The following is a 25,038-nucleotide window of genomic DNA, read 5'->3' on the forward strand; positions in this document are numbered from 1 at the left end:
AAAAAATAAATGCATTTAAAGAATTATTGATTTTTGAAAATATACCTTTCTTCATAAAACTATCTGTGAGTGTAATCATAGCAATCACTGAATGCCAAGATCTTGCCACAGAAATTATGCACAATTTTTTGAAGTGCAGGAGGCTTTCTTTGAAGATTTCTAACACTGTCTTTGCCCTTTGACCAGTGCCGGTGTGATCTCTTAAAAGGCTCCTAATGTTCTGAACTTTGAATTTCATTACATACCTCTCCTGTAACATATTTCTGCCTGCAATGAAAATGGTTCAAATCCTTCTAGCATTTTTTTTCTGTGCCCTGACAAGCGAGGTACCACCTTCAAAGATCAGTAATCTGTTTGCTTTTTAAGATTGTTTGACGGAAAGCTTAGCAAGTGCCCCCAGAGAGGTGACCTCTACAATGAATGCCACACACACTGCTTCAATTCTTCATGCACTGAGGATGTCAGTAAACAAACAATACACACTCCAGAACAGATACCACATGCCTGTGACCTTCAGGAAGACTGTTCACTGGCACATCACTCAGATTTGGGCCAAATTTTGACTACTGGTGGCTGGGGAGAGCAGCAGCTACTTTGCTACATATTTGCTTCAGAGGATAAACACCACTCAACAAAGTCTGACCTTAAAGGTTTAAAATCATGCCTGCTGCATTTATGAACGACATGCTGGACCTAGCGAGAAACCTAGTGGGGCTCTGGCATCCTTCTGTGCAAACAACACGAAGCTTCCATGGACTTAAAATCCCTTCTTCACCCCATCCAAAGAAATGTTAACCACTGGCTGAGTGACCCGAACAGCCCCGCTCATCTTGCAGCCTGTTTGCATATAACCCTCAAGCGATCACTTTTGCTTTATCTCGTGAACAAAACATTGTCACAGGACCGATCAGACTTTGGACCTGGATGGGCAGAGGAGGACAGCACTCTCTAGAGTTGATCTCAGGCCACAGCCGTACTTCTTTTGAATCACTGTGCCTGTGAGCAAGCCTTCATGTGAGACCAAACCATCCGAAATAAATGATCGAGGCCACTGAGCTCATACTTTGGGGTGATCCTGCACTAAGAGATGTAACAGCCCACCGCTGCCCCAAAATTTGGGGCTGACTGATGTGTCACGTGCCAGTGAAACACATTCAAGCTTTGAGGTCTTATGACCCATGTTGCTGTTTTTAAATAAGTTTATGAAGGAACTGAAAACTCGTGAGGTAATGAAGCCCTGCTTCTTGTTTTAAGAGAAAAACTACATCAGGAAACCTTCGAAATTTTGACATGTTTTCAGCAAATACGTCTTTCTGCAACATTGGTCATCAATAATCACAGATTCACAGAATTGTAGGGGTTGGAATGGACCTCAAGAGATCATTGGGTCCAAGCCCCCAAAGTATTTAAGGCTGAAAGGAGGTCCTTTGGGCTTCAGTTTTGCAACTATGTCTCCTGTCCTTGTCCACATTAGCATGCTCCAGCCCTTGAAGGTGTAAATAGTTCCCCTCTAAACAGCAGCACCACAGCTCCACAGAGACCACCAACACCCAACTGCTGGGAAAATGAGGCGTATGAACCAGAGGCGGACCAGTGGCTACCAAACGTTGCTGGCACACACCATGACAAGCCAAACGCGTGAAAGCGGAGAAGCCCAAGCAGCAGTAACGCTCAGCCCACTAGAGGAGGCTGCCAGCGGGGCGAACACCCGGGCCCCCTCAGCCACCACCGGCCTCGGCGGGGCCGCCCCCAGCCGCCCCCGAAATGGCGGCGCCGCCACCGCCGCCCGCCTTCCTCCTCCCGGCTGCAAGGGGCGGGAGCGGCCCGGCGTCCCCGCCGAGGACACTCCTCCGGCGGAGGGACGAGGCCGCCCCCGCCGGCCCGCCTCTCGGTGTCGGGCAGCGCCGGCACAGCGGGCCGCGGGGCCGGGGGGCAGCGCCGGAGGGCAGGGGGCGGCCGGCTGAGGGGAGCCGCCGAGCCGGGAGGCAGCCGAGGCGGGCAGGTGCAGCGGCCGCAGGCCGAGGGGCTCCTGCAGGGAGATAAAATTACCGGGTGCTGCTCGAGGTGGGTGTTTTGTGGGTGAAGTTCGGACTTCTGCCCTTTCGGGGTGGTTGGCACACGCCGGAGCTGAGCCTGCAGGTATGACAGTCGTTTTGCTTTCCTTCAGTGAATTCTCGTGACCTTTTTTATTTTCTTCCCTCTTTTCTGGTGCACAGATTTAAAAGCCGAATCCCGAAATGAGGAAGGTTTTCTTCGTGGAGCCGGTCATTTTCATCTACATGTTTGCTTCCTACTTGACCAGCCCGGTGGTGCAGCAGTTTATTTACCGGAGGCTGTGGGAAGAGGAGTACAATTCCACTTTCATTAGCAGTAGCAATACTAGTTACTGCGAGCAAAACAAAAGTAGCCCAGCTTATATCAAGCAGAAGGTAAGAGTGAAGAAAAACTACAGTTGTAAGTATATGAAATGAAACTTTCAGCCAGTAGGTACTGCCTCAACATAACCTCCTTGTCTATAAACTTATTTAACCTTGTATATGTAGAAAAGCAATAGATCTGCAAACTGCTGTCATTTTACTGTCTCCTTGCTCTTGTGTTGCACTGTACATAGTTGTCTAGACTATGAAGTATGTCCAGGAAGACACTGAGATAAATTCATCTCTTAATGGGTGAAAAACATCTTAGAGGATCGGGCCCAAGCTGGCACTGGCCTTGCTTGTCAAAGTGTACAGCTGAAGGCTCCCCTTCCAATAACTTCAGTAACAGCTGTGCAAGTGTTTATGCACCACCGGTAGTGACTGTGACTTCTAGTCTTCTTGCTAAGTATGTAGTTTACCAGTTGTCCCGTAATTTTCAGGTCTAGTTTACAATGTATGTATGTCAGAAGAATTAAAAGAACGAAAGGATAGGGGCCAAAATATTTTTTTTCTGATTTTAAAATATGAAAAATGATTCCACTAATCTTTGCACAAACAAATACAATTGATGTTTAACCAGTCAGAAAATCACGTGTCTGCCTTGTTGAAATACAAAGATGGCACAATGACGGCATCCCATGGTCAATTACATTTTTAGCATTTTTTCATGGTCTAGCATGCTGGATAACTAGATGTTGATTGGAATCTCTGCTGTGGTAGTTCAGTTCAGTTTTAATGCTTCGTGTAAGCGCAACTAGCTGTGGGCTGTCAACAGAAGAGGTGATCATACTCCACTTTTCCTTTCCTCTCTCCCCATTGTTCTCCCCACATGTTGTATTTGTTAATTATTACAGTTAGAGGTTACAGCTTGTGTTGGATCAGAGTGCTGGTTCAGCAGAAGGCTCATCATTTTTCAAGTTCATGTTTGTTTTTCTGAAGCAGCGAATTGCTCTGACACACTCTGTAGCCACATGATTGCAGCATCTAGCACGGGGATGACAGAGGGAATGTATTTACAGAAGAATACAGCAGAATTGTCCTTGGCAACAACAACTGGAACTTAGACTGGATTAAGTGCAATATGAAACTACACAGTAGAGTCAGAAAAGTAGATGGCTTGGACTGTAAATTACACAGAATGTGGAGTTAAATTACAGAGAAAATGAAGTTTATAGAAACTATCAGCCAGTATTCTATGCTGCTGAAAGGGATTGCTGCAGTGTCACAGGTGGCACTAGAAAATTTTAGTCACATCCGAGATTTGAATCTGACGTGCTGCGTATGCACAGGACTGAACAGCTGAGCTTGTCAACCTCATTTGTCAAATATAAAAGAAAATTTTAAATGATTCATGCTTCCATTGAAGGTGATTAAAGAAATAGTTCAGAATTTTTAGCATGGAGTTGGTTCTTCCTCAGGTGACACAAGTAGAAAGAATTTAAAAATAAAATGGTGAATAGAATTCCAGTCCAGCATGGGTTCTGGGCTGCCTGATCAGCCAAGGAAGGTAATATATGCCACTCGTTAGAACTGACTTGGAGATAATAACCAATTATTGGCTCCATAATGTTTGTATGTTCCTCCCCCAAAGTGTTTTTCTTTAGTGTCGGCTCCTCATTTGGTGCTCTATGTGAACATTTTGTCAGACAGTATTGTGTCAATGCAAAGGGCAACTGTAAGAATTATACGTGGTGCTTGCAATTCCAATCACAGATCCCATCAAGAAACCTACATTTCACAGACATTTCTGCACTTTACATTTGCTAGTACCCCCTAAATTCAGCCTGATCTTCAAATTGTGATCCCAGATGTTTCGGGATATAAGACTAGACTTCTGTTTTGGCAAAACACTGAAGCAGAATACTTAATTTCACATGAATTTTAGATGGTGTCTGTCATTATTATTTACAAATTACAGTAGTTGCGGCATAAAGGAAACAAAGTGTGTTTTCCATAAACAAAGGAAACGATACTTGAGAAGAAAAGTCCTTCAGGATGGTGGTTGAGTAATGGCCAATAGAACTTCTTTGTTTCCCTTTCCTGACAAATTTCCATTCCCTTCATTTAAGCGATTGTCCACAGGCCATGAATTATTGAACAGTCACGCTCTTGTCTGGATGACTAGCCTGTATTTTTGTACCATACTTGTTACCATAGTATGTGAATATAAAACTCTCCAAACGCCCATTAATTTCAGCAGAACCTGGTATCTGTGCTGAGCAATAATCCCATGTATGGTGAAAAGAGTAGATCCAGTAATGCAGTCCCATGCCCTTTGCCGATGATATAAGTAGGTGTTTTGGATTTTCCAAGACCCTCCTAACTGGGTTATATATACACATACTGTAAATTTTACTGGTGGGAGTGTTTGGTGTTAACTTTTAGAGGGACAACTCTTTTATCGGTTGGTTTAGTTTAAGTCCTTCAGTTTTCAGAATGGAGAAGCTCTTTACTAATCTCATCTGTTTCAAAACAAAACGTAAAAAGAAATTGAAGTCAAAATCAATTGAAGCCTGCAAAAAAAAAAAAAAGTAGACTGTAATTCAAAATGGATAGTCTTGGCAGTTTTTAAATTGATTATTTTTTTGGATCTGAAGGAACCATAGTCATTTATAATAATTGAAAAGTAATTAAAATACAAGCTGGAACATTCTAATCACTGGCTTGAATAATCCTTTTTCTAGCTCAGGAAGAGCTGTACTATTAATTAAACTTTGTTTATCACTCAGAACATGCGTTTTCTGTCGCTACACACTAATATTTTTTAATTTTATGAGCCTGTCTGTTTATCTTATCCTGTACATTGTAGCTTCAGGCAAAACTCTTCTCTCGTAAATTAATTCTTATATAAGTGAATCATTTCTTCATTTTCTTGCTTTTAATTTTGAAATCTGTATTTTTGAGAATTACTTCTATGCAGTGTGAACATTTTTTTCAGAGTAGAGTGAATTTACAGATTAGAAAGACTAGGCCTTTGAATTTATTTAGGTACATTGACTTTAATAGTTACGGGATTGTAAAGGAGCTGAGGGTTTGAGCAGTCATTTTCTGTGTTCGTTTCCATTGACTTTATAAAAACTTGAAGGCAGGTTCCTTACACTCTAACAGGAGTTTTTCTTTACTTCTGTCTTTTAGTCATCTTGTCAGTAGACAGCGAGTCATTTATGTCAGCAGGGTTCTGGTCACTTGGGGTATCTGGATTTGTAGCCACGTTCTTTATGTTGCACACCTACTTCCTAAACTAAAAGACCCAAGTCTTTGTTGTTTTATTCCTCCCATTTCATACTTATTTATGTTTTGGCGATATTTGTCTAGTATGGTTAACATGGTCTAGAATAGATAGATTTAGATAGATTTAGTTTTATTTCCAGTATACTAGCATTTCTATGATGGTCTTTTCTTAGAACCTGATACTAGTAAAGAAGCAATGCCTGTGACAACACAAGAGTTCTCTTTGCCTGATAAACTGTACAAAAAGCACAACCTGTTAAAGAATGTGTTTGGTTTTTTTTCAGGCTTCATAAATGCAATTGCTCATTGCCCTGGAGTTGCCCGTGCTTTGTGTGCTACGCCCCATTTGCTGAGTCGCTTCCCTTGCCATTGGCACTATCTTTTCAGAGAAAATAATGTCCCATCCCGTGCTAGTCCTGCTGCCTTTCTCCTCTGAGTTTAGGAGTTTAAATTGCTACCTTTCCTACAGCTTTCTTCTCTGGGCTGTCCAGCTTCCCCCCTGCACTGCTATATTCTGTAGACAGGGGCCCCGAGCACAAGAAAGGTATGGACCTGCTGGAGCAAGTCCAGAGGAGGGCCACAAAGATGATCAGAGGGCTGGAGCACCTCTCCTATGATGAAAGGCTGAGAGAGCTGGGGATGTTCTGCCTGGAGAAGAGAAGGCTCTGGGGTGACCTCGTTGCAACCTTTAAACACTTAAAGGGGTCTTCCAAAAAAAGATGGCGAAGGACTCTTTACTTGGGTAGATAATGATAGGACAAGGGGGAATGGTCTTAAACTAAAAGAGGATAGAATTAGACTAGACCTTAGGAGGAAATTCTTCACTCAGAGGGTGGTGAGGCCCTGGCACAGGCTGCCCAGAGAAGCTGTGGGTGCCCCATCCCTGGAGGTGTTCAAGGCCAGGCTGGATGGGGCTTTGGCCAAGCTGATCTAGTGGGAGGTGTCCCTGCCCATGGCAGGGGGGTTGGAGTTCGATGATCTTTAAGGTCCCTTCCAACCCGAGCCATTCTATGATCCGATGGCTTCCTTACCCACTGCATGTAGGCCACATTTTATTCCTTGTTCTCAAGCACAGCCAGCAGGAATGCAGAATGAAATCCACTGCTTGTCCCCCAAAATCCGCTACTTGTCCCAAAATCTGTCAGCAGGGAAGGAGTTAAAGATCAGAATATCATTTTCCGTCTCAGTTTGTTCAGTCTAAATGTTTTAGACCATTCCAGGGTGGCAACAGTGCTGGCCAGTGGACATCATGAATCCTAAGGTAGTCAGATACCATCAGAGAAGAAAGTAAATGACTCCAAAGTGTTAAGGGACTTGCAGGGTTTCCCTGAGTGCCTCAGCATCAGCTGAATTTTCCTCTTGCAATAAAACCTTATATCTTGTAAACAAAGAAAGATGTTGAACTAGAAACTGATGGTCTTTGCCTGTAAATATAAATAAGAATTAATAAGGTCTTCAGCAGCCTTAAAAATTGCCCTAAGTACATTCTTTAAAATTCTGGTGTGTTTTTTCCATCATTTGGATGCTGCTTGGTGGGGATTAAGTTGGCTATAGAGGAAACACCAGAAACTTGTAAAACAGATGGCTTGAAGACAAGCTTAGAAAGCTAGGAAAGACTTTCATGCCTATACTTTCTCCTGATTCTTGGAGAGTGCAGCCCCCTGCCCAGCTCCGTGTGATACCTCAGAGAAATGTCAGAGAGTGACTTTACTCCCTGCATCTGAAGGTTTTATTTTGTGGGATGATTCAGGAGGAAGGGTTTGTGCGAACGAAATTACTGCCTTCTCTGCTGCTGCTCTTTTATCTGATCTGCTTGTTCTCTTTGAAGGGGCTGCTGGGACTGCTGTTTGTGTAGCCTGCATGAATATATTAAAAGCATGATCTGAATCCGTTGCATGCTTGTTATTGTTTAAGTGTAGTATTACACATATATATTTACAATGTATTACAGTGTTAACTATTATTTTTTGTTTTCTCTTTGCAGGGAGTTCAAGAAAAGACTTCTCTATTTAATATGCAGCTGGACTTAACTGGGGCAGTTCCCAGCCTCATAGTTGCCTTTATCATTGTAGCTAACAGCGATCGCCAGGGACGAAAAAGATCTTTAGTTTTACCATCAATGGGAGCTTTGATTGCAGATATTTTCCGGACTTTAATATCATATTTTTCCTTGTCACTCTCTATCCTATTTGCGGTTACGTTTATTTCTGGACTGTTTGGGAGTATGGCAACTTTTCTTGGAGGAGGCTTTGCTTACATAGCAGATCTGTGTCACGATGAGAAGCAGAAAACAACGCGAATAGCTGTGGTCGACTTGATTTTTGGAGTTGTATCCGGATTGGCAGGACTGTCTTCTGGCTACATTTTAAGAGAAATAGGCTTTACGTGGACATTTGTGACAGCATCTCTGCTTCATGTTGTTAATATTATCTATATTATATTTTTTCTGGAAGACACAGTAAGCATATCTGAAACCCAGCAACAGGCACAAGTATCTTATAAAGAACTTCTAAAAGAAACATTTTCTGGAGTGTACATGCTTTTTAAAACTGCCCCTTCTAAAAAGAGAATTTTAATAATTGTGTTACTTTTTACATTTATGACTTACTTGTTTACTGTGTTTGGTGGGAGTTCACTTTTTACACTGTATGAACTGGATGAGCCACTCTGCTGGAATGAAGTATACATTGGATATGGAGCAGCTGCATTCACTTCTGTCTCTCTGACCAGTTTTTTAGGAGTTTACTTTTTTTCAAAACGTCTCAAAGACATTTATATTGTATTTATTGGGATATTTTCTTACATTGGAGGAATAATCATGGCTGCCTTTGCCAAAACGACCCTGCTCATGTTTCTAGGTGAGTTCAGAATCATTCAGTCCATGCTCAAAAACATAAAAGAAAATAGTGCTATGTTATCTTTAGCAAGTGTTGTTGGTAGATATTGGATGTACCACCTTGAAAGGGTCATAATGAGGTAAAATATACAAGGTTGGGTCACACTGATTTAGGATTTAATTAAAAAATGAATAGTGTGGAGAGCTAATTACTTGCTTATGATTTGGTTTTAGTGCCATATAGATATATTGGATTTAGGAATTTACAATTCATTTACTGTGTGTCTGTAAAATCCTGGATTTTTATTACTTTAACGTCTCACTACTGATTCATTGCTTTACAGTAAGAGTTCCATCTTTATTCTGCCTTATGCCTGTTCCTGTTCTCCGATCCATGCTGTCAAAAGTGGTTTTCGCCAGTGAACAGGGTGAGTGGGATTTGTTTTAAAAAAAATACAATAATGGTATTTCAGAACAGAGATGCATCAAGGTTACCTTTAAACAAACAGATACAGAATTGGTATTTTAAGACTGCTTTCTTTTTTCTTTATGTTCCATATAATATGACCCTACATCATGCTACTGATGGCTTTTGATTTTGAATTTAATATTTAAAAAGTTGTGTTTAAAACTACTGCAAGTTTCAACCTTGAAAGGAGTTATTGATCTAGAAATAAAGATTATGGAGAACACGAAGCAGAAAGATGTTCAAGATTTATACAGATATTCATTGTAAATGTGACATGTAGAACAGGTTCTACATTCACAAGATTTTTGGCAGAGAAAGATAACGCCCTTGTTGTTTAATCACTGTCACACTTTATAATTTAGAGAGGTAGGCATTAGGTGGCTACTAGCAAGGGCCTTTGGCTACTTGTACTTGTCCCAAAGGATATAACATATTATTTCTAGAGGTACTTTCTGTAGTGGAACACAAACACAAAAAAAAAAGCATGTGGGGCTTCAAAATGTGCCTCTCGTGTCTCATATTTTGCTGTGACCAGATTTTGAGGAGCACAGGCTGTCTAGAAGCATTCTTGTGAGCTGTTTGGTTTTATTTTTGAAAAAGCATTTCTTTAGACGCTGAAACAAAGATCTCATTGTACTGAACTATGCTAACATACACTTGTTTTTGCAGTTTCTTGGCATTCTTCAGAGCTTGGGATTCTTGAGTAGTTTGATGCAGGGGTCAGGTTGCCTCTTGCCGTCCTTTTCTGCTTACCTATTGTGATTTTTGTTATAGTCCCATGAACATGAACACGGCTTGGGAAAATGTTTAAAAGTCCACTGATGGGATAGACTGACACCCCAGTGTCAGTGTTCAGCACAAAAAAAAAAAAAGTTTGCTTCTTTTCTTTCAAAAATGAGAGGGATATGGTTATGTGCTGAACCAGCAGTCTTTGTTACTTTTCATTCCAAAGAGCTTCTTCCATATATATGGACAAAAATTAGGAAAGGAGGAAAGAAGAAAGGGGAGAGTGAGAACAGAGAGGCTTACTGGAACAGGTAAAGGATGGAGCTGTGCAGAGGATGTTGAGTGAGGTTGAACAGCTTGCATTTCATGTAATAAGTAGATTCCATAGAGTAGGTATGGTGACAGGATAGCAGCAAAGAAGAATAGTTTTCACTAGCAAAACTTTTTTTTTTTTCATTTAAGAAGTCTTTTATAGGAGTTCCTATACACATAGCAAAGACATTATACTCAGGTGCTTGTTACTTGCAAACTTGCTAAAATATTGCAGATAGATCTTTTGAAACAAGTTTTAAAACTGTAGTACTTTGAAAGGGTTTCTGCTTTAATTTGTTTTGTTTGTAATCCATTCATTTGTTTTTGGCAGGTGCTGTGTTTGCTTGTATTGCCTGTTTAGAAGTTGTGACCGGCACTATTTCACTTTCAGTTTTTAATGTTCTCTATGCAGCTACCGTTGCATGGTTTTCAGGCTTTAGCTTCCTCTTATCAGCAGGCCTTTGTCTAATTCCACTGAGTGCACTGTGGTGAGTACATGTCAGGAGGGTCCTTCTGGCTACTTTTACTGGTGATTTCTGTTTTGATGTGAGTTGAAGCTGAATGACATAATACATTCACAAACATCCCTATTTTGTAATGTACTGGATGTATTTTGTGTAGCCTTCCCTCTGGTTCCCACCCAGTTATATATAGCTTATATACATCAGGCCTATGGAAGGTACTCTGAGACTTGTGCGCAGGGAGCTGCTTGGAGTGGGGCAGAGCTGAGACTGGGGTAAGATGTGACCGGGGGACAGGACAGGACAGGAGGGAGGGAGCCCAGGCTATGGAGAGTTGTTTTGTCTCATGAAGCTTGTGATCGCTTCTCCAAGAGCTGCTAACAGTTGCTGTAGTTCATGCTGCTTCTCTCTTCAACACCTACCCTCCAACACCTAGCTAGAGATTTCCCACCATCGGTCCAGTTTGAACCATGATCCAGCTACCTCCTCACAAATTCACGCTGTGAATTTGTCACCTAATTCCCCCAAACTGAAATCTGTCCTGAATTCACTACGAGATGGATACGCTGTACTCTTGACTGCATGTGTGTGCCTTCCACTGGTTTGAGACTTACACGTGCCTTCCACACAGAACTGAAGTAACAGATTGCTTTAAGGCCACGAGCGTAGTTTTGCAGCCCTTACAGATGCTAAAGGGGGTTATAAATATGACCAAACACCCAGTGAATTCCATGCAAAGTTATCTTTCCATGTCATTGGTCATGGATACCTTGTGACGTAGAGCCATTGAAACCTGTAAAAGATCTGCACTAACTTTAAGCCCCATATGAATAAACCTCTAGACGTGTTTAAAAAACGTTAGTCTGCAGTACTTGCATATAATCATATTTAATGACCATCTAGTCAGTGAAAGATCATTTTTCATGAGTATTCACAAAAGCTGAGTTCACTTTACATTATTTGAGTATAAATTATGTCTTTTTATGATGCTGGAACATAGATTTAAATGGCAAAAGGATCACTTCATTAAATAGATTTATATTCAGAAAAAGAAAAAAAGCTATTTTTTTTAAGAGGAAGGTGCTTCTGCTAGAGAATTGTATCTGCAGCAGAAGCATTTACCTTGCAGAAACGCCTTGCATAGCCTTTACCTCAGTCACCTTTTATCTCTACATTAGCTGCATTTTCAGTTTTAAATAGGAAGTGATTATGCTGTAGATTTAGCACATTTCACATAATTCCAAATCTGTGCCTGCCTGCCCCCAGTATTTTACTCAGTCTATTGAGAGAAGTTATACTAATGGCAACTTAAAAGAAGACTAAGATAGTGATGGGTCTCATACCTGAGGGAATTGAAGCAAAGGGGCGTTGGGCTACGAGTTGAGAATACTTTTTAGGAAGGTAATAAAAGTAGAGGAGTTCAGTTATATGGCTGTACATATTTTTGTTTTATGAAATATTAGTTTAGTTCAGTGCTGCATGGTATAAAAGAGTTTCTGTTAAATCAGTATTCTCTCCGGAGAATGTCCTGAGCAAAAGTTAACAACTATTTACTATGAAATCACCACCATCCTGCAATGAAAACTAGTCCATCATCATCATAAATTTTGGAAAGCTATTTATCTTCTTCTTCCATCATTATTGTCTCCAATATGCCACCCTTTCAATAACCTCTCTCTAAAACCTTTCTTCTGAGCGTGTCATGTAATCTTACTGTTTGAGAGCAGGAATGGTATTAGTTCCCGTCTGTAATATATAAGGCCTGGTAGTTTGGTGCCTTTCACAGACAGCAGAAATGACTTCACCTAATTTGAGTAATAAGGGGGAAGAATTGTCATTGCTTTTGTTTACTAAGATATGTCAGCTGCTTTGTGCTGCAGAAGATGGCTGTAACAGAACTATCGGGTGTGTTCGTTGTTGCTGAATCAGCACGCTATACTGAAGTATCTCAGCTAAAGATATCTGTCTTATCTGTGTCTTGCAGCTGGCTTCTGTGCACAAGCTGGAATGGGGAGGACTTGGCTCTGCTTGTACCTGACGAAGTATCCAGCATTGACAGTGTTGATAGTTGAACAAAGGATTCAGCTACCTGACTTTTATCTGACATGCAGCGGCAGAGACCACATGTCATATCGAGACCACAGAGATAACACAAAAGTTGCAGATGAAATCTACAACTAGCACTGAATTGGTAGCACTCTATATCCAGTCTCTTTTTTAGCACTTGAATAAAGCAATCTCCTGTACCTAACTATGCAAGTAGGCTGGCAATGGAGATTTTCATGCTGCTTTCAGCATGGAGAAGTAGTAAGGTAGGATGATACTCTTCTGCCACTTACCCTTTCTCACGTTTGAAAACATCAGCTGGGGATTGTGATACATCTTGTGTCATTCTAAGTGGGGTGACAGAGATAAGTTTATCAGCCCCTTAGCCAGAGGGTGTTGGTAATTCTCCTGAAGCTGCTGGAGCTCATGCCAGCTGTGCGTGCAGTCCACTGTGTACATCTGAAAAGGTCTGTCTTAACTGTGGAAGCCCAGAAATCTGTCTAAAATTACTAAACCTAAAGGTACTTTTTTTCAGGAAGCAAACAAACTGGAAGTGGTACTTGTACCTACTGTAAGGAGACTTACTGCTCTGCAGTTAGCGAAGAATGTTTGTGCAAGTTTAATGTATGATGTGTGGACCTTGCCTGTGACTTAGTTCTTAAAATGGATTTTCACGCAGAACTGTCATACTTAGAAAATTTCCAGCTTGCAGAGTGTGAAGTTAGGCCTATGCCTACATTTTACAGAGGCCATATTGCACGTTTATTTTTAGATTATAAATTTCTCATTGTTTTTATATATTAGGGACTACGTCCAGACACCTCTATTTTTTTGTCCCATAGATGTTTTCCAGCTAAGCTGGCTTTACTGAAGTTTTGTGGTTTTTTTTCCTAGTGAAAGGCTGTAATAGCATTATTTTCAGAAGATCTTTTAAATTATTAAAAAAAAATCAAAAATCTGAACTACTTATCTAAGCATTTGCAATGAATGCAATAATTTATTAGCATTTGAATAGTATTTCTTATCTCCCAGACACTTTAAAAATGCTATTGAGAACCTCCCTCCACAATAGATACTATCCTCCCTGTTTCAGAGACAGAGGAATCAACGGAGAGAACAAGTGACTTGCCCTGGGCCACAGTGCAAATTGGTGAGAGCGCTAAACCTAGAAATCAATTTCTGTATTGATTCTTCAGCTTTTTGTTTGAGATCTATGTGTAGAAACTAGCCAGAGCGTTAGCTTCTGGAATGCACAGCACAGCAGAAGTGTGAATGTAAACACCATGTTGAAGACCACTGCCACGTATTATTTTAGGAGAGTTTTACAGCTAATATTGCCCTGATCCTTGAAATTACAGGGAGGTAGTATGTGACTTTCTACTCCCAAAGAGGATTAGGTAGAAAAATCAAAAGAACAGCAAGTGGCTGACATTCACAGGTGGAAAGCTCTAGGAAAGCAACTGTGATATGGGAACTGACTTCGCTTGCACATAGTGCGTGATAAAAATGAGGCCAGCCATAGCATATGCTGTATTATGAAAGATATACTTACAGCCATTAATACTTGTCACATCAACAGAGTACTTCTCAGAGGTACTCCACCAACAAATATTAGCACCTCATCATGATGATGCTATGATGCTATTGCAGATCCTTTCTGTTTGAACAAGATCGTTTCCATACTGTACATCTTGATCACTGAGAAGTTTGGAAGAGGGGTCAAAGAAGGTAAGGGAGAGTATGTACTATCCAGGAAATCACAGAATGGCTCGGGTTGGAAAGGATCTTCAAGACTACCCAGTTCCAACCCCCTGCCATGGGCAGGGACACCTCCCACCAGACCAGGTTGCCCAAAGCCCCATCCAGCCTGGCCTTGAGCACCTCCAGGGATGGGGCATCCACAGCTTCTCTGGGCAGCCTGTGCCAGGGCCTCACCACCCTCTGAATACAGGGGACTGCTATTAAACAGTTAGCCCTTACGTTTCTGTTCTCATGGACCAAGGCTGATGTTGGCAATTAAAGGTCGTTAGCTTTTTCTAGCTAGTTTATATACTAGCCAGTAAATAAAACTGCTGAACTCTCCTCTTCTGAGTTACTGCCAAGTTGTTGAAATGAGCTGAGTTTTAGAATAATCACTGGGTCCAAAACATAGTAAGTAATTGTAAAGAGTTTAAGAATACACTGATGTAAGGGATTTCAGCACAAAGACTACATTGTCATCCTTTCCTCTTCATTATGCAGTTTTGTAAGATTTCATGAAATTAACTATTTTGCACAAAACTGCCTGGAAAAAGTAAAGCATGTGAAAGGGTGTATGCCTTCACTTCTTCAATGCAGACCTCTGCCAGCACTCTACAGGTAGCAACAAAACAAGTCAGTTCCATAGCAGCATTCATTTCGAGAACAAGAAGGTGCACGTGCACTTTGGAAGTGGCTTTGATGAGGTTTGATTTTGCTGTATGAAGCATTGGCTGTTTGCAGAGTATTTCTGGTAGACAGAATGTAGGACTGGCTGCGAGTTCAGATCAAAGCACATCGATACAAATTGTGTTTTTAAAGTGTATGGTACGAGTTGAGGAAACTAGGTACTAATGTGCTTCATATTATTAAATCAAAATCAAAAAGTTTGTTGTAGTTGTTTTATTTCTATATAAATGCAATTATTTTGATGAATTAATAGTGAAATTTGGTCTTGTAAACTGTGTTGTATGTAGTTCTTGATGTGGCTTTTGACAAATGGTCGACAGGAGGACAGGTGGAATAATGTTATGTAAACAGAAGCAGCAGCACTATGGTGTCATCTATTTTTGCAGTGATAAACAGCAGTGCAGGAAGATGTGCTTCGGCTTTCCTTCAGTGTTGGGGGAGAGGCAAGGCTGCTGCCCAGAACATCCATCAACAGGAGTGCAGTGCAGGGACAACATTGCTGCATGCAAGCAGTCAGCAAGAACTCAGCATGGGGGTGCTTCGGAGCTGCACATTACACCTGCGTGCTCAGAAGCACCTCCATCCCATGGCCCACCTTGGGGCCAGCACGAGACCCAGCTGCCTGCACACCTTGCTTAGCATGCCTCTGCTCAGGCCATGCGCTGTGGGTTGCTCCTTCAGCACCTGCCTTACACAGTGAAGCCTGTGTGAAATAGGGAGAAGGGGCTGGGCCAGGATGACCAGCCCTCACATCAATCCACTGCAACATTTAGCAAGTGCAGCCCTTCCTTTGTGTCTTGAAAGCACTTTGCGTCAGTCCTGTTTGACTCCCATAACTTTGTTAACAGCATACCACATAAATTCTTGATGTGCCTCTTAAATATACCATTTGCTTTCCAGCCTTGCTAACCCTTAAAAGCAGCTTCCTTACAGATACGATGAACAATGCAGCTTCCTTGCTCTGACTATGGCTTGATCTCACCAAAGATAAAGTATACTAAACCTTGAACAAAGCCACCTAGAAATTAAGTCAGGTCTCCTAACATGTCCACTCTGCTTTCACTAATGAGAAACTCTACGAAGTCTTATGTAGTTTTGCTCAGGTGCAACAGCATCCATCTCTCAACCCTCACTAGGAAAGGCTGACCAGCTACATACGCAGAGGCAGGGAGTTTACAAAGTAGCAGTCATTGAACAACTGTGGGCCAACTGCTTCTTGCACACCCATTCCTGGAACAGCGTCAGTAGGAAGGCAGACCTGAAAATCCTCCTACAGTATCTTAAATCATCCCAGACCTGCCTAGGTAATCTCTTAGCCTTTCTGGCCTGACCCCTGAGCCAGTTTGCTTTACAACAGCTTACTCTTGGTTTATACATAACTGCCAAGAAACTTAAGCCACTTATAAATTAGCAGCCAATCCCAATCGTCAATGAAGTATACCAGCTCACTGAAAGAAGAGCAACGTAAGATAGTGAGCAGGTCTATGCTTTCATGCCAAATTTATTAGTCTTATTGTTTAACCTCACTGAGGCAAAAAATACAAAAGTCTTAATTTGTATTTCATAGCAAAAGCCTCCAATCTACCCAACTCTCAATAGAGAATTTTAAAGTTTCACTTTTAAATGAATATATATAAAACAAATAAAACAGCCAGTAAAGTACCTTGTGTCATCTCAGTTTTTAACTTGTTTTGCAATCAATATGCAAAAAAGCACTGCAAAATTTACAAGGGGGGGGGCTAGAGGCTTTGGTGCACATGGGTAGGGAATTGGTGGCAGCTTTAAGCGTACTGAAAAGTACAAGAGATGGTTGAGATTCTGGGATTGTGAGAGGAGGGTTATGGCAACATTTCTGCTAAAATGATCTACAACAGGACACTAAGTGCACTTAATATTCTACCTAAGAATAATTAAAAGCTGCTGGATAAACATAGTTCCTGCCTTACACATATTGTTTCAGGCTCCCTGTAGCTGACAAGAAATTGGTCCTTTTGAACCACAGACTTTTTTTTCTCCATTAAAAAAGAAGGGAAGGGAGTCACCAGTGTCATATATATAGTCAGTATAGTGTCAGATACCATCACAAGCAATACAGTAAAATCTGGAAAAGATGAATATTTAAAACCCTGGTCTGTAAAATCTGTACTCTGTAAGAGACTTTTAATTTATGAGTAATTATATTTTGGAACGCAACAGTATTTATAGCAAACCTTTATTCAATACTTTAAAAAAGTGTATGGAAGTTTTTCACGAACAGAGTTACTCAATGGAAAACACCTTTTTTCCCCCCTTAAAAAGTTCTTCTGCAAGAACATCCATTAAGTGCATTTACCTACAATAATCAGTTTTAAAATGCATGGGTATTTCTGGATTTCTTGTATACACAGGATTTCCATAGTTAAGAAGCTATTGTCCTGAGCAGTGTACAAAGAGACATTTAAACTATTTAGTTACAGGACATTTATATAATTGACAACAAGCACAGAACAATTTATAGACTTTAAACATTTAATGTGCCTCTTCATCAAGGAAGGCAAATGATACCTGTATGACTGCTTAACACTGAGTGTCAATTTAGTAATCGTGTATTTAGATCTGCGGTATAAAGACATGCACAGAGCGTTTGAGGAGTACATTTTGTTACAATAAACCAAGCTTGTATTCCATCATCACATGTGGCTCTCCCATAACCTCACTCTGTGAAGGATCTGAAAAAAAAGTAAACAGCATTAGGCTTTTACTTTGCCCCAAAGACCAACAGGGACTACAAAGATAACCACATTCATTTTTTTTTCCATTTTAATGCTTAGTGCAAAAGTTGTTTGACTGATTCTTGACAGTACTGTGTAGTGCAGGTCTCTCTAACTTGTAAGCCTCTGTCCAAAGCAATAATCAGATAAGCAACGCACCTTCAGTGGAACACTGGTACAAGTGTTTTGTGAAGGGGTAGGGGAAAGAACAATTCAAGTAAAACCAAACATTATTACATAAGCACAGTCTCCTATAGCCTGAATCTCCAGGCTGAGCTTTGTGTCTAATAAAAAGCAACTCTGACCAAAGCTCTTCCCATAAGTGCCATACATCTTTCCAATGCAGCTTCTCTGGGGTCTAGCACAATAGGAGCTCACACTCCAGCCCTTCTGCTAGTTGGGACATACTTGTGGTTTCTCTTCTCCAATTAACTGCCTGTTTTCACAAAAATTATATGCCCTTAAGTATCTTTGAGATCTCCACTCTATAAAGTATGGTTCATATTAGCCACTATACTCAAAGGTTAGCAGGGAACATGCAGATGACACAAGACATGCCAATTACTGACAGTATGAACTTCATTTCCATATGAAAACCAAGGCCAAAAAAGACACCTTGGAAGAAAGGTACCTCTCTTTGCAGGTGTGCTTAACTACTTTTGTTCCCCTGTAACTAAGGTATATTAATGTCTTTTTGATGTTCGTCCAGAGACACCAAAATTACCTAATATAGCTCCATGTGATAAATATAGCCTTACTATAAAGGATTTTAACTAACTACTCACTCCATAGCACTCTATAAACATGCAACATTTTGTTACGAGCTACTGCAAACATCAAGCAATTTATAGGAGTTTGGTTATCGCTTCACCCCCTGAAGCGCAATCACCTGAGATTCCTTCCCTTGCTCCCTGTAAATCCACCCCAGAACACAACACCAGATTTACCTCATGTCTCTAGATTCCCCACTTGCTCCTCCATTATTCCCAGTTTCCCATATCCCTGTCTTTTTCCATTCCCCAATCCTACCTCAAAACACCCTCTGCTTCCTCCTGTGTCCCTAACAGCTGGCTAGACAGAAGTCAGAAAGTCATTTTTTCCCCCCTTTAAACTATTTTTCCAGGTTTATTCTATTTCACACATACTGTCAGTCAGTAGCCCATCACACAGCTGTTAGCTGTTGAATTAATATGCAGTGGTGGGAAGACTCCCTCATCTGTGGTGCATTATTTCAGTATCTCCTTCTGCCTTTCTTTCTAATAATAGAACTTACAAAAACCTTTTATCTTTATAACCTCTGCCTGTCAAAATTTGTGTAACTAGTTCAAAAATTTCTGGAGAACCACACATATAACGTAAGCTACACATTACAATACATAGTCTTCTGCTCCTTAAGAAACCCAGACCAGAAGCAAACAGATTTATTCAGTATTTCAGAGTGATTTCCACACAACTAGCAGCTGAACCACATCTATTCCTCCTTCCCCCAGTGTTTCTTTGCCTTTAGGAATTCAATTTTTTATTTGCATTTTATGTGTTTAAAAGGTCTTACACCCTAGAGGCAAAGAACTTCACAGTTCCCAAAATTTACCTTTAAATGTTTCTATAACATTAAAACAAAGTATTTACCATTAAGAATATCCTCAAAGCCAATGCATTCATCATTTCCCCTCAGAGTATCCACTGCCATGTTTGAGCTGTGAAGAAAGGGGAGACGCTGGGCCTGTAAAAAGACAACAAGAGTTAAGTTTTTGCAAAACTGAAATTGAGATTTTTGGATTTCTGTCTGAATTGGCTGAGAAGAGAGACAGACAGCCACCTCCTCCTTTGAGCACAATGATGAAATAAGAATTACTGGCACACAACAATATCAAAACCTACCCAACACCACCATCCTGTTTTTTATCGCTGTTTTGAGAACAGCCTTTCACTAGATTTGCAGGTTTCACTGCAGTGCAGCTAAAAAAAGTGCAGCAGTCAAAAAAAAGTTGGTTTTGTCCCCTTCCCTGATCTGCTCCCACATAGCTGGCAAATCCCTGCAACACATCTACACCCTGAAGTCAGTTTTGGAGACTGACCTTGCAATGTTTGGAAACTACATTCTAAGTTTCCTACCTCTGACAAGTCAGAAATATATATGAAAGAGCTATACTAATTTTTATACCTAAGCATAATCCTCCTTACAATTAAACTAAATCTATTTCTCAGATCCCCTACAGTTTTTAAGCTTTAAGTCCACTCCCAGTTACTTTAAAGCCTATTTTCTGTGCCCTTCACCTACAGTATTACAACAACAAAATCCAGTGGTTACATACAATATTCAGACTGAGTATTCCAAGAATGGCATATCTGTCCTCACAATTACATTCACTACTAGTAGTACAACTAATAAAGAGACCTCAGTTATACCATGAATGCATTTTACAAACAAGTATCACGTAACTACCTCTTTACACACAAACTGTCAAGATTTCCATAATAACTAATAATAACTAACAGTACCATTGTCAGAAGTTCAAATACACATACTATTTATTCCCTTAAATTTTAGGTGAAAGGTGAAATTAAACCAAAAGGGAGCTTATATATCTAACATGATACATAAAAGCCAGCGGTGAATAATCTTCTAATCTCCAATTTGCACCCCACCACCCCCAGAAACACATTTTGGAGACACTTAAAGGATCTTTGTCTTCACCTGCGTCACTTTCTACCACATGCTAACATCGGTAAGAAAAAGATGTTTCCTCACAGGAGAGCAATGTTGAGATCAAGGGATGTTTTCTTACATTGTTTGCCTTTTGCATCTTCAGGACAAGAAATTTCTACCAAGTTTAGTATCACTCCCTGTGGTTCAGTAGCAACTGATCCGCAGAAAGGAAGTGTAAAATTGCTCCCACTCACTTGGAGAGACAACTAACAGCTGGACTACCCTCAACAAGCCCCAACAAGAAGTTCACTAAGACCACTGAGCTTTCTGTGTATCCTAAGGGACCAAGTCACCCACCCTCTACTTACTCTCCATCCTAGGAGATGAGAAGGAAGAGGAGGGAGCCTCAGCTTCCCAATTAAAAGTTAAAACCTTTGAACTTAGCTCTCAGTAGACCTCCCCGATCTTACAAGAACAGCTGCAGAACAATAATAATGACAAATTTTCTGCTTCAGTTTTTACATAACCTCTGTATCCACTCCCACATCACTACCTGCTTCAAACCCTTAAGGTCTCCTTTCTCTACAGATGCAGAGATTCCTTCCTATGAAGGTCTCATGTTCCACACAGGGAAGTATTAATTGTAGAATTCATACTCAATTCCTCCTGCTTTTCTCTGAAGGCTTACAGGAAGCTTGTCCACAGAAAACCTAGAGTGCTTACCACTTCACCACACAACCAAGAAAAAGAACTGCAGCTGAAAGCATTTAGCATATTGACTGATCTGGAAATTATTAATTGCAAACTTTGCTTTTAAACAAAAGCAGTTCCATGAAAGTCTTTCGGAAACAAAGTGGTTGTATTTCAAGACAGAAAGGCATCTTTCTGAAACTAAATATTCCTAGATAAAGATTCCCCCAATATTTTTAAGTTATATCAGTTAGATAAGAATGCCTACCTGTTTCACTGCTCTGAGTTCCATCTGCAGCTTTAGTGGTGCATGGAGTCCTTGAATATTTCTCAGTGTGGCAAAGTTTGTTTTGTCTTGATTTAACTGGAACTATCACAAACAACACTTTTTTTTTAAATAGCTATTTTCAAGTACAACCACAGAACAGATTTGTGACATTCTACTTAAATAAACATTTACTTAAATGAACATCTACGTGTACAAATTCAGGGATACCATCACATACATCTGAAATGCACATGGAGGGTAGTGATGCACTAACATCTGTTTTATAGAACTAAAATTGAGTTTTGCTGGATTTGATTATAAATCAAAAGTGGCAATTTTATTTTGTTATTTTTAACAATCAGGACATGTAACTCCACCAAGTGGTGGAGTTGAGCATTACTTTGCTACAATATTACAAGCACAGAAATTGGAAAGCTAAGTCTGGGCTAAAGACAGACCACAAAGTGGAAAGGCACAATTTATGTTGGTTTTAGCTATTAAAAGACTCTACATAAAATCACTTGAACTATTTATTTTCTGATCATATGGGAAGACAGCATCATATATACTCTGTACAACTCTGAAGGAAACAAAGAAAGAAACAAAGAAAGGCTCAATTTTACCAATTGCTCAAAAACTGATCAATAACATGAAGAAAATGTGCTTTTCTACCCAGTGGAGTATTTTTTTAAGTGAAAAAGTGCTGTCTTGTGACTACTCAAGTATACAAAAGAAACTTCTGCTCAATGCTTCTGAAGCTTGGATAATTCATCCTCAGCTCTGGCTTTTGCCACACTGACTACACACTTGTAATGCTAACGCAATACACTACTGTAAAGGAAAACAAAAAATACAAATGTCTTATTTCAAACCTGTACTCAGTGAGCATGACAAAACCTTGAACCTGCGATCCACAGACCATTCTTAAGCAGCCCACAAGTGATGGCTAAGTTTGATAAGATTACATCTACAACAAATTGCATGTGTAAAATTTCTACATGGAATCTAGTAATTTAGTGAAAAGTATTTATGGGCTCACAGTCTGAAAGCCTGAAAATGAAGGTTTATGGCAAACCTAACGGCAAAATAGGAGGATCAGCTTTCCAGATGTGGCAGGAGTGCCAGCCACCTAATGAGAGGCAGCATACACAACCTTTAAATGACTACACCTTACTAAGTAAACCACAACTTGGAAGCCCACCTACAAACTTGAGTCACAAGTGGGAGGTTAAAACCTAAACACAGTTGCCAGCAATGTTACTTCCATAAATACAGTGTTACTGTTGCTAAACACCTTTATTTTCTTAAAGGCAAGACTTCGCTCATTACTTGCAGCTGCACAAAGCAGCCCAATCAACCACATTGCTAATTCAATCAGTAATTTAGTTAAGTGTGAAGAAGACTGTACTTACATTTACTTACAGTACATGTAACACTGTACTTACATTTTTTTCTGACAACTCCAGGGGGTGGCTGGGCAACAACTCACTTCTCACACTTGTAAAGCTAAAAACACAAGGATAATTTGAACCTCAAAAAATTAATCAGGACACCAATTTTTAAGTTGTATTCCAAACTAACCCCAGATACAAGCATCAATCCTCAGAGACACAGGACTGGTACAGTTTGAACTATTAAAAAGAATTAATGCTTAATGGCAAAGAACAAATAAGAGCTATCTACAGCACTGTCAGAAGACAGAAAATGTTTAACTTCAGGCATCTTTTTTCCTTCGGTTTTAAGTTCAACAAAATAGAGCAACAGCTGTTCTTCCTTGACTCCCTTCAGAAAGGGAAGTCCATTAATAAATGAAAACTGTATAGGTTTAATTATGTCCCAGCTAGATATCTGATTTTAGACATCACCAAGCTTTTGCAGCTGAAATACACGGTGTGTTTTAGGCATGCTTAGATATATAGATTTAGATAAACTTTAATTTTTGTATCAGTGCTGAAATTAACCACTTCATGCACTGCTACAGAACACTTGTATATATGTATAACTAGGATATATTTCATATTGATTAACATTAGGACATCACTTCTCTAAAAAGGAAGCAAACGGGTGGAAATCCATTAATACTACCTAGATGTCAAAGTGATGTTCAACAGAAATTTTAAGCTTGAAGGACAATCTGACTAAACACATGGGCTTTAGGCTATGGCATTTGCAATATACCTGCCAAGAACCTTCTTTAAAAAACAGAAGATTTAATACGTGCTTTCTTCCTTTATCTAAAGTTCAACATCAGCTATGTCAGAATTTAACAACAAAAAGCAAAGCGTACCCTCTGCGCAGAAGATTATGACCTTCAAATGATCCAGAAGCTAAAAAATCAGTAATTGGGATACTGTCCTTCAACAGAGAAGCAGCTCCTCGGGAATCCTGGAACACAAAGTGAGCATTACTTCAACAAAATCAGCCTCCTTTTGCATATGCGCTTAGACCAGGTAAATGAAACAAATTGCTAAAACGCTTCCCAAACTACTCACACACGAATCCCAGACTTCACAGTTACAAAAAAACTGCCACTAAATTCTTTTGGAGAGTCTAATGATGGACAAAGGTAGTGATGAAACATTTTGGGGACATGGCTAGAACAGAAATTCACAGTTACCCCTTCTTTGTTCCCACCCTGGGCTGTGGGCATGGAAAAGAAGATTGCAGGTCATGCTCAGCTGATGGAGCAGACAGCTCTGAGCATTCATTTATTTCAGTACAGGCAAAATCAAGCAAGATCTACCTGAATATGGACAAATGGTTTAAGGCTCACATAAAGAGGAAGGTGTGCTCAAGCATTCTAGTATTACTTCATTGAAAGAACAGAGGAGAAACAGTAACTTGTAGGGGAAAAGGAGAACACCACGCCTCCACAGATATACAATGTAAAACCAACTTCACCCACACCAGCAATTTAAAGCTAACCTGTTTGGTTTTAATGAGATGATTTTCAGATTGTTCACCCGACGTGCCTCAGCAAGAGAGCAACGAATAATAGCCAATAACCTAACAGTTATTAGAAAACCCCTAAAACCTGTTATAAGATGCATAAATATATATGGACCCGGGGCGTTGGTTGTCGAGAAGCTCGACACGAGCCAGCAATATGCACTTGCAGCCCAGAAAGCCACCCGTACCCTGGGCTGAGCCAACAGCAGCGAGGCCAGCAGGGTGAGGGAGGGGACTCTCCCTCTGCGCTCTGTGAGGCCCCCCCGGAGCCCCGGGCCCCTCACGAGGGCAGGGACCCCTCGGAGCCAGCCCCGAGGCCCCACCAAGGCCGCGCCGCCCCCGTGACTCAGCACGGCCCCGCCGCCCCCCAGCGGGGCAGCCCAAGGGCCGGGGCAGGCCGTCAGCCGCCCTCCATCCCCTCACGGAAGGGAACTGAGGCGGCAGCGGCGGCACCCCCAGCTCCTTCCCCTCTCCTCCCGCCGCCGCCGCCGCCGCTGCTCCCGGCCACCCTTCCCGCTCACCATCTTGGCTCCGCGATCCCGGCCACTTCCGCCTCCTCCCCCCCGCCACTTCCGCCCCGCCCCGTCACGCGCACGGGGAGGGCGGGGCCTCATGGAAGGGGGCGTGGTCTCGTGGAGGGGGCGGGGCTTGTGGAGGGGAGGCGGGGCCTCGCAGGGGGCGGGGCTGTTGATGGCGGCCGTTGGGGGGGGGGCCGCCATTACAGGGGCAGCCACTGCTTGGGGAGGCATTGGCGTGGCCATGAGAGGGGCGGCCATGAGAGGGGCGGCCATGCCAGGCCTTTAGGT

The 25,038-nt window shown here is 41.1% G+C and overlaps 2 protein-coding genes across 2 annotated transcripts; one reads left to right on the plus strand and one right to left on the minus strand.

Moving 5' to 3' along the window:
* The first annotated feature begins 904 nt into the window (after window positions 1–904).
* Window positions 905–15,125, plus strand: SLC46A3 (solute carrier family 46 member 3). The gene is made up of 6 exons (XM_080560867.1): window positions 905–2,064; window positions 2,217–2,429; window positions 7,633–8,506; window positions 8,829–8,912; window positions 10,323–10,479; window positions 12,437–15,125. The coding sequence occupies exons 2-6, from the start codon at window positions 2,238–2,240 to the stop codon at window positions 12,522–12,524; spliced, it is 1,395 nt and encodes a 464-aa protein (XP_080416993.1). The 5' UTR covers window positions 905–2,064; window positions 2,217–2,237; the 3' UTR covers window positions 12,525–15,125.
* A 1,996-nt stretch (window positions 15,126–17,121) lies between these two features.
* POMP (proteasome maturation protein) lies at window positions 17,122–24,834 on the minus strand. The gene is made up of 6 exons (XM_080560881.1): window positions 24,754–24,834; window positions 23,571–23,668; window positions 22,729–22,789; window positions 21,284–21,385; window positions 19,305–19,398; window positions 17,122–17,633 (listed from the first exon to the last, which is right to left on the minus strand). The coding sequence occupies exons 1-6, from the start codon at window positions 24,754–24,756 to the stop codon at window positions 17,566–17,568; spliced, it is 426 nt and encodes a 141-aa protein (XP_080417007.1). The 5' UTR covers window positions 24,757–24,834; the 3' UTR covers window positions 17,122–17,565.
* Between the last annotated feature and the right edge of the window lie 204 nt (window positions 24,835–25,038).

Source organism: Anser brachyrhynchus, assembly GCF_964034855.1.
Source record: "Anser brachyrhynchus genome assembly, chromosome: 1".
NCBI classification, from domain to species: Eukaryota; Metazoa; Chordata; class Aves; order Anseriformes; family Anatidae; genus Anser; species Anser brachyrhynchus.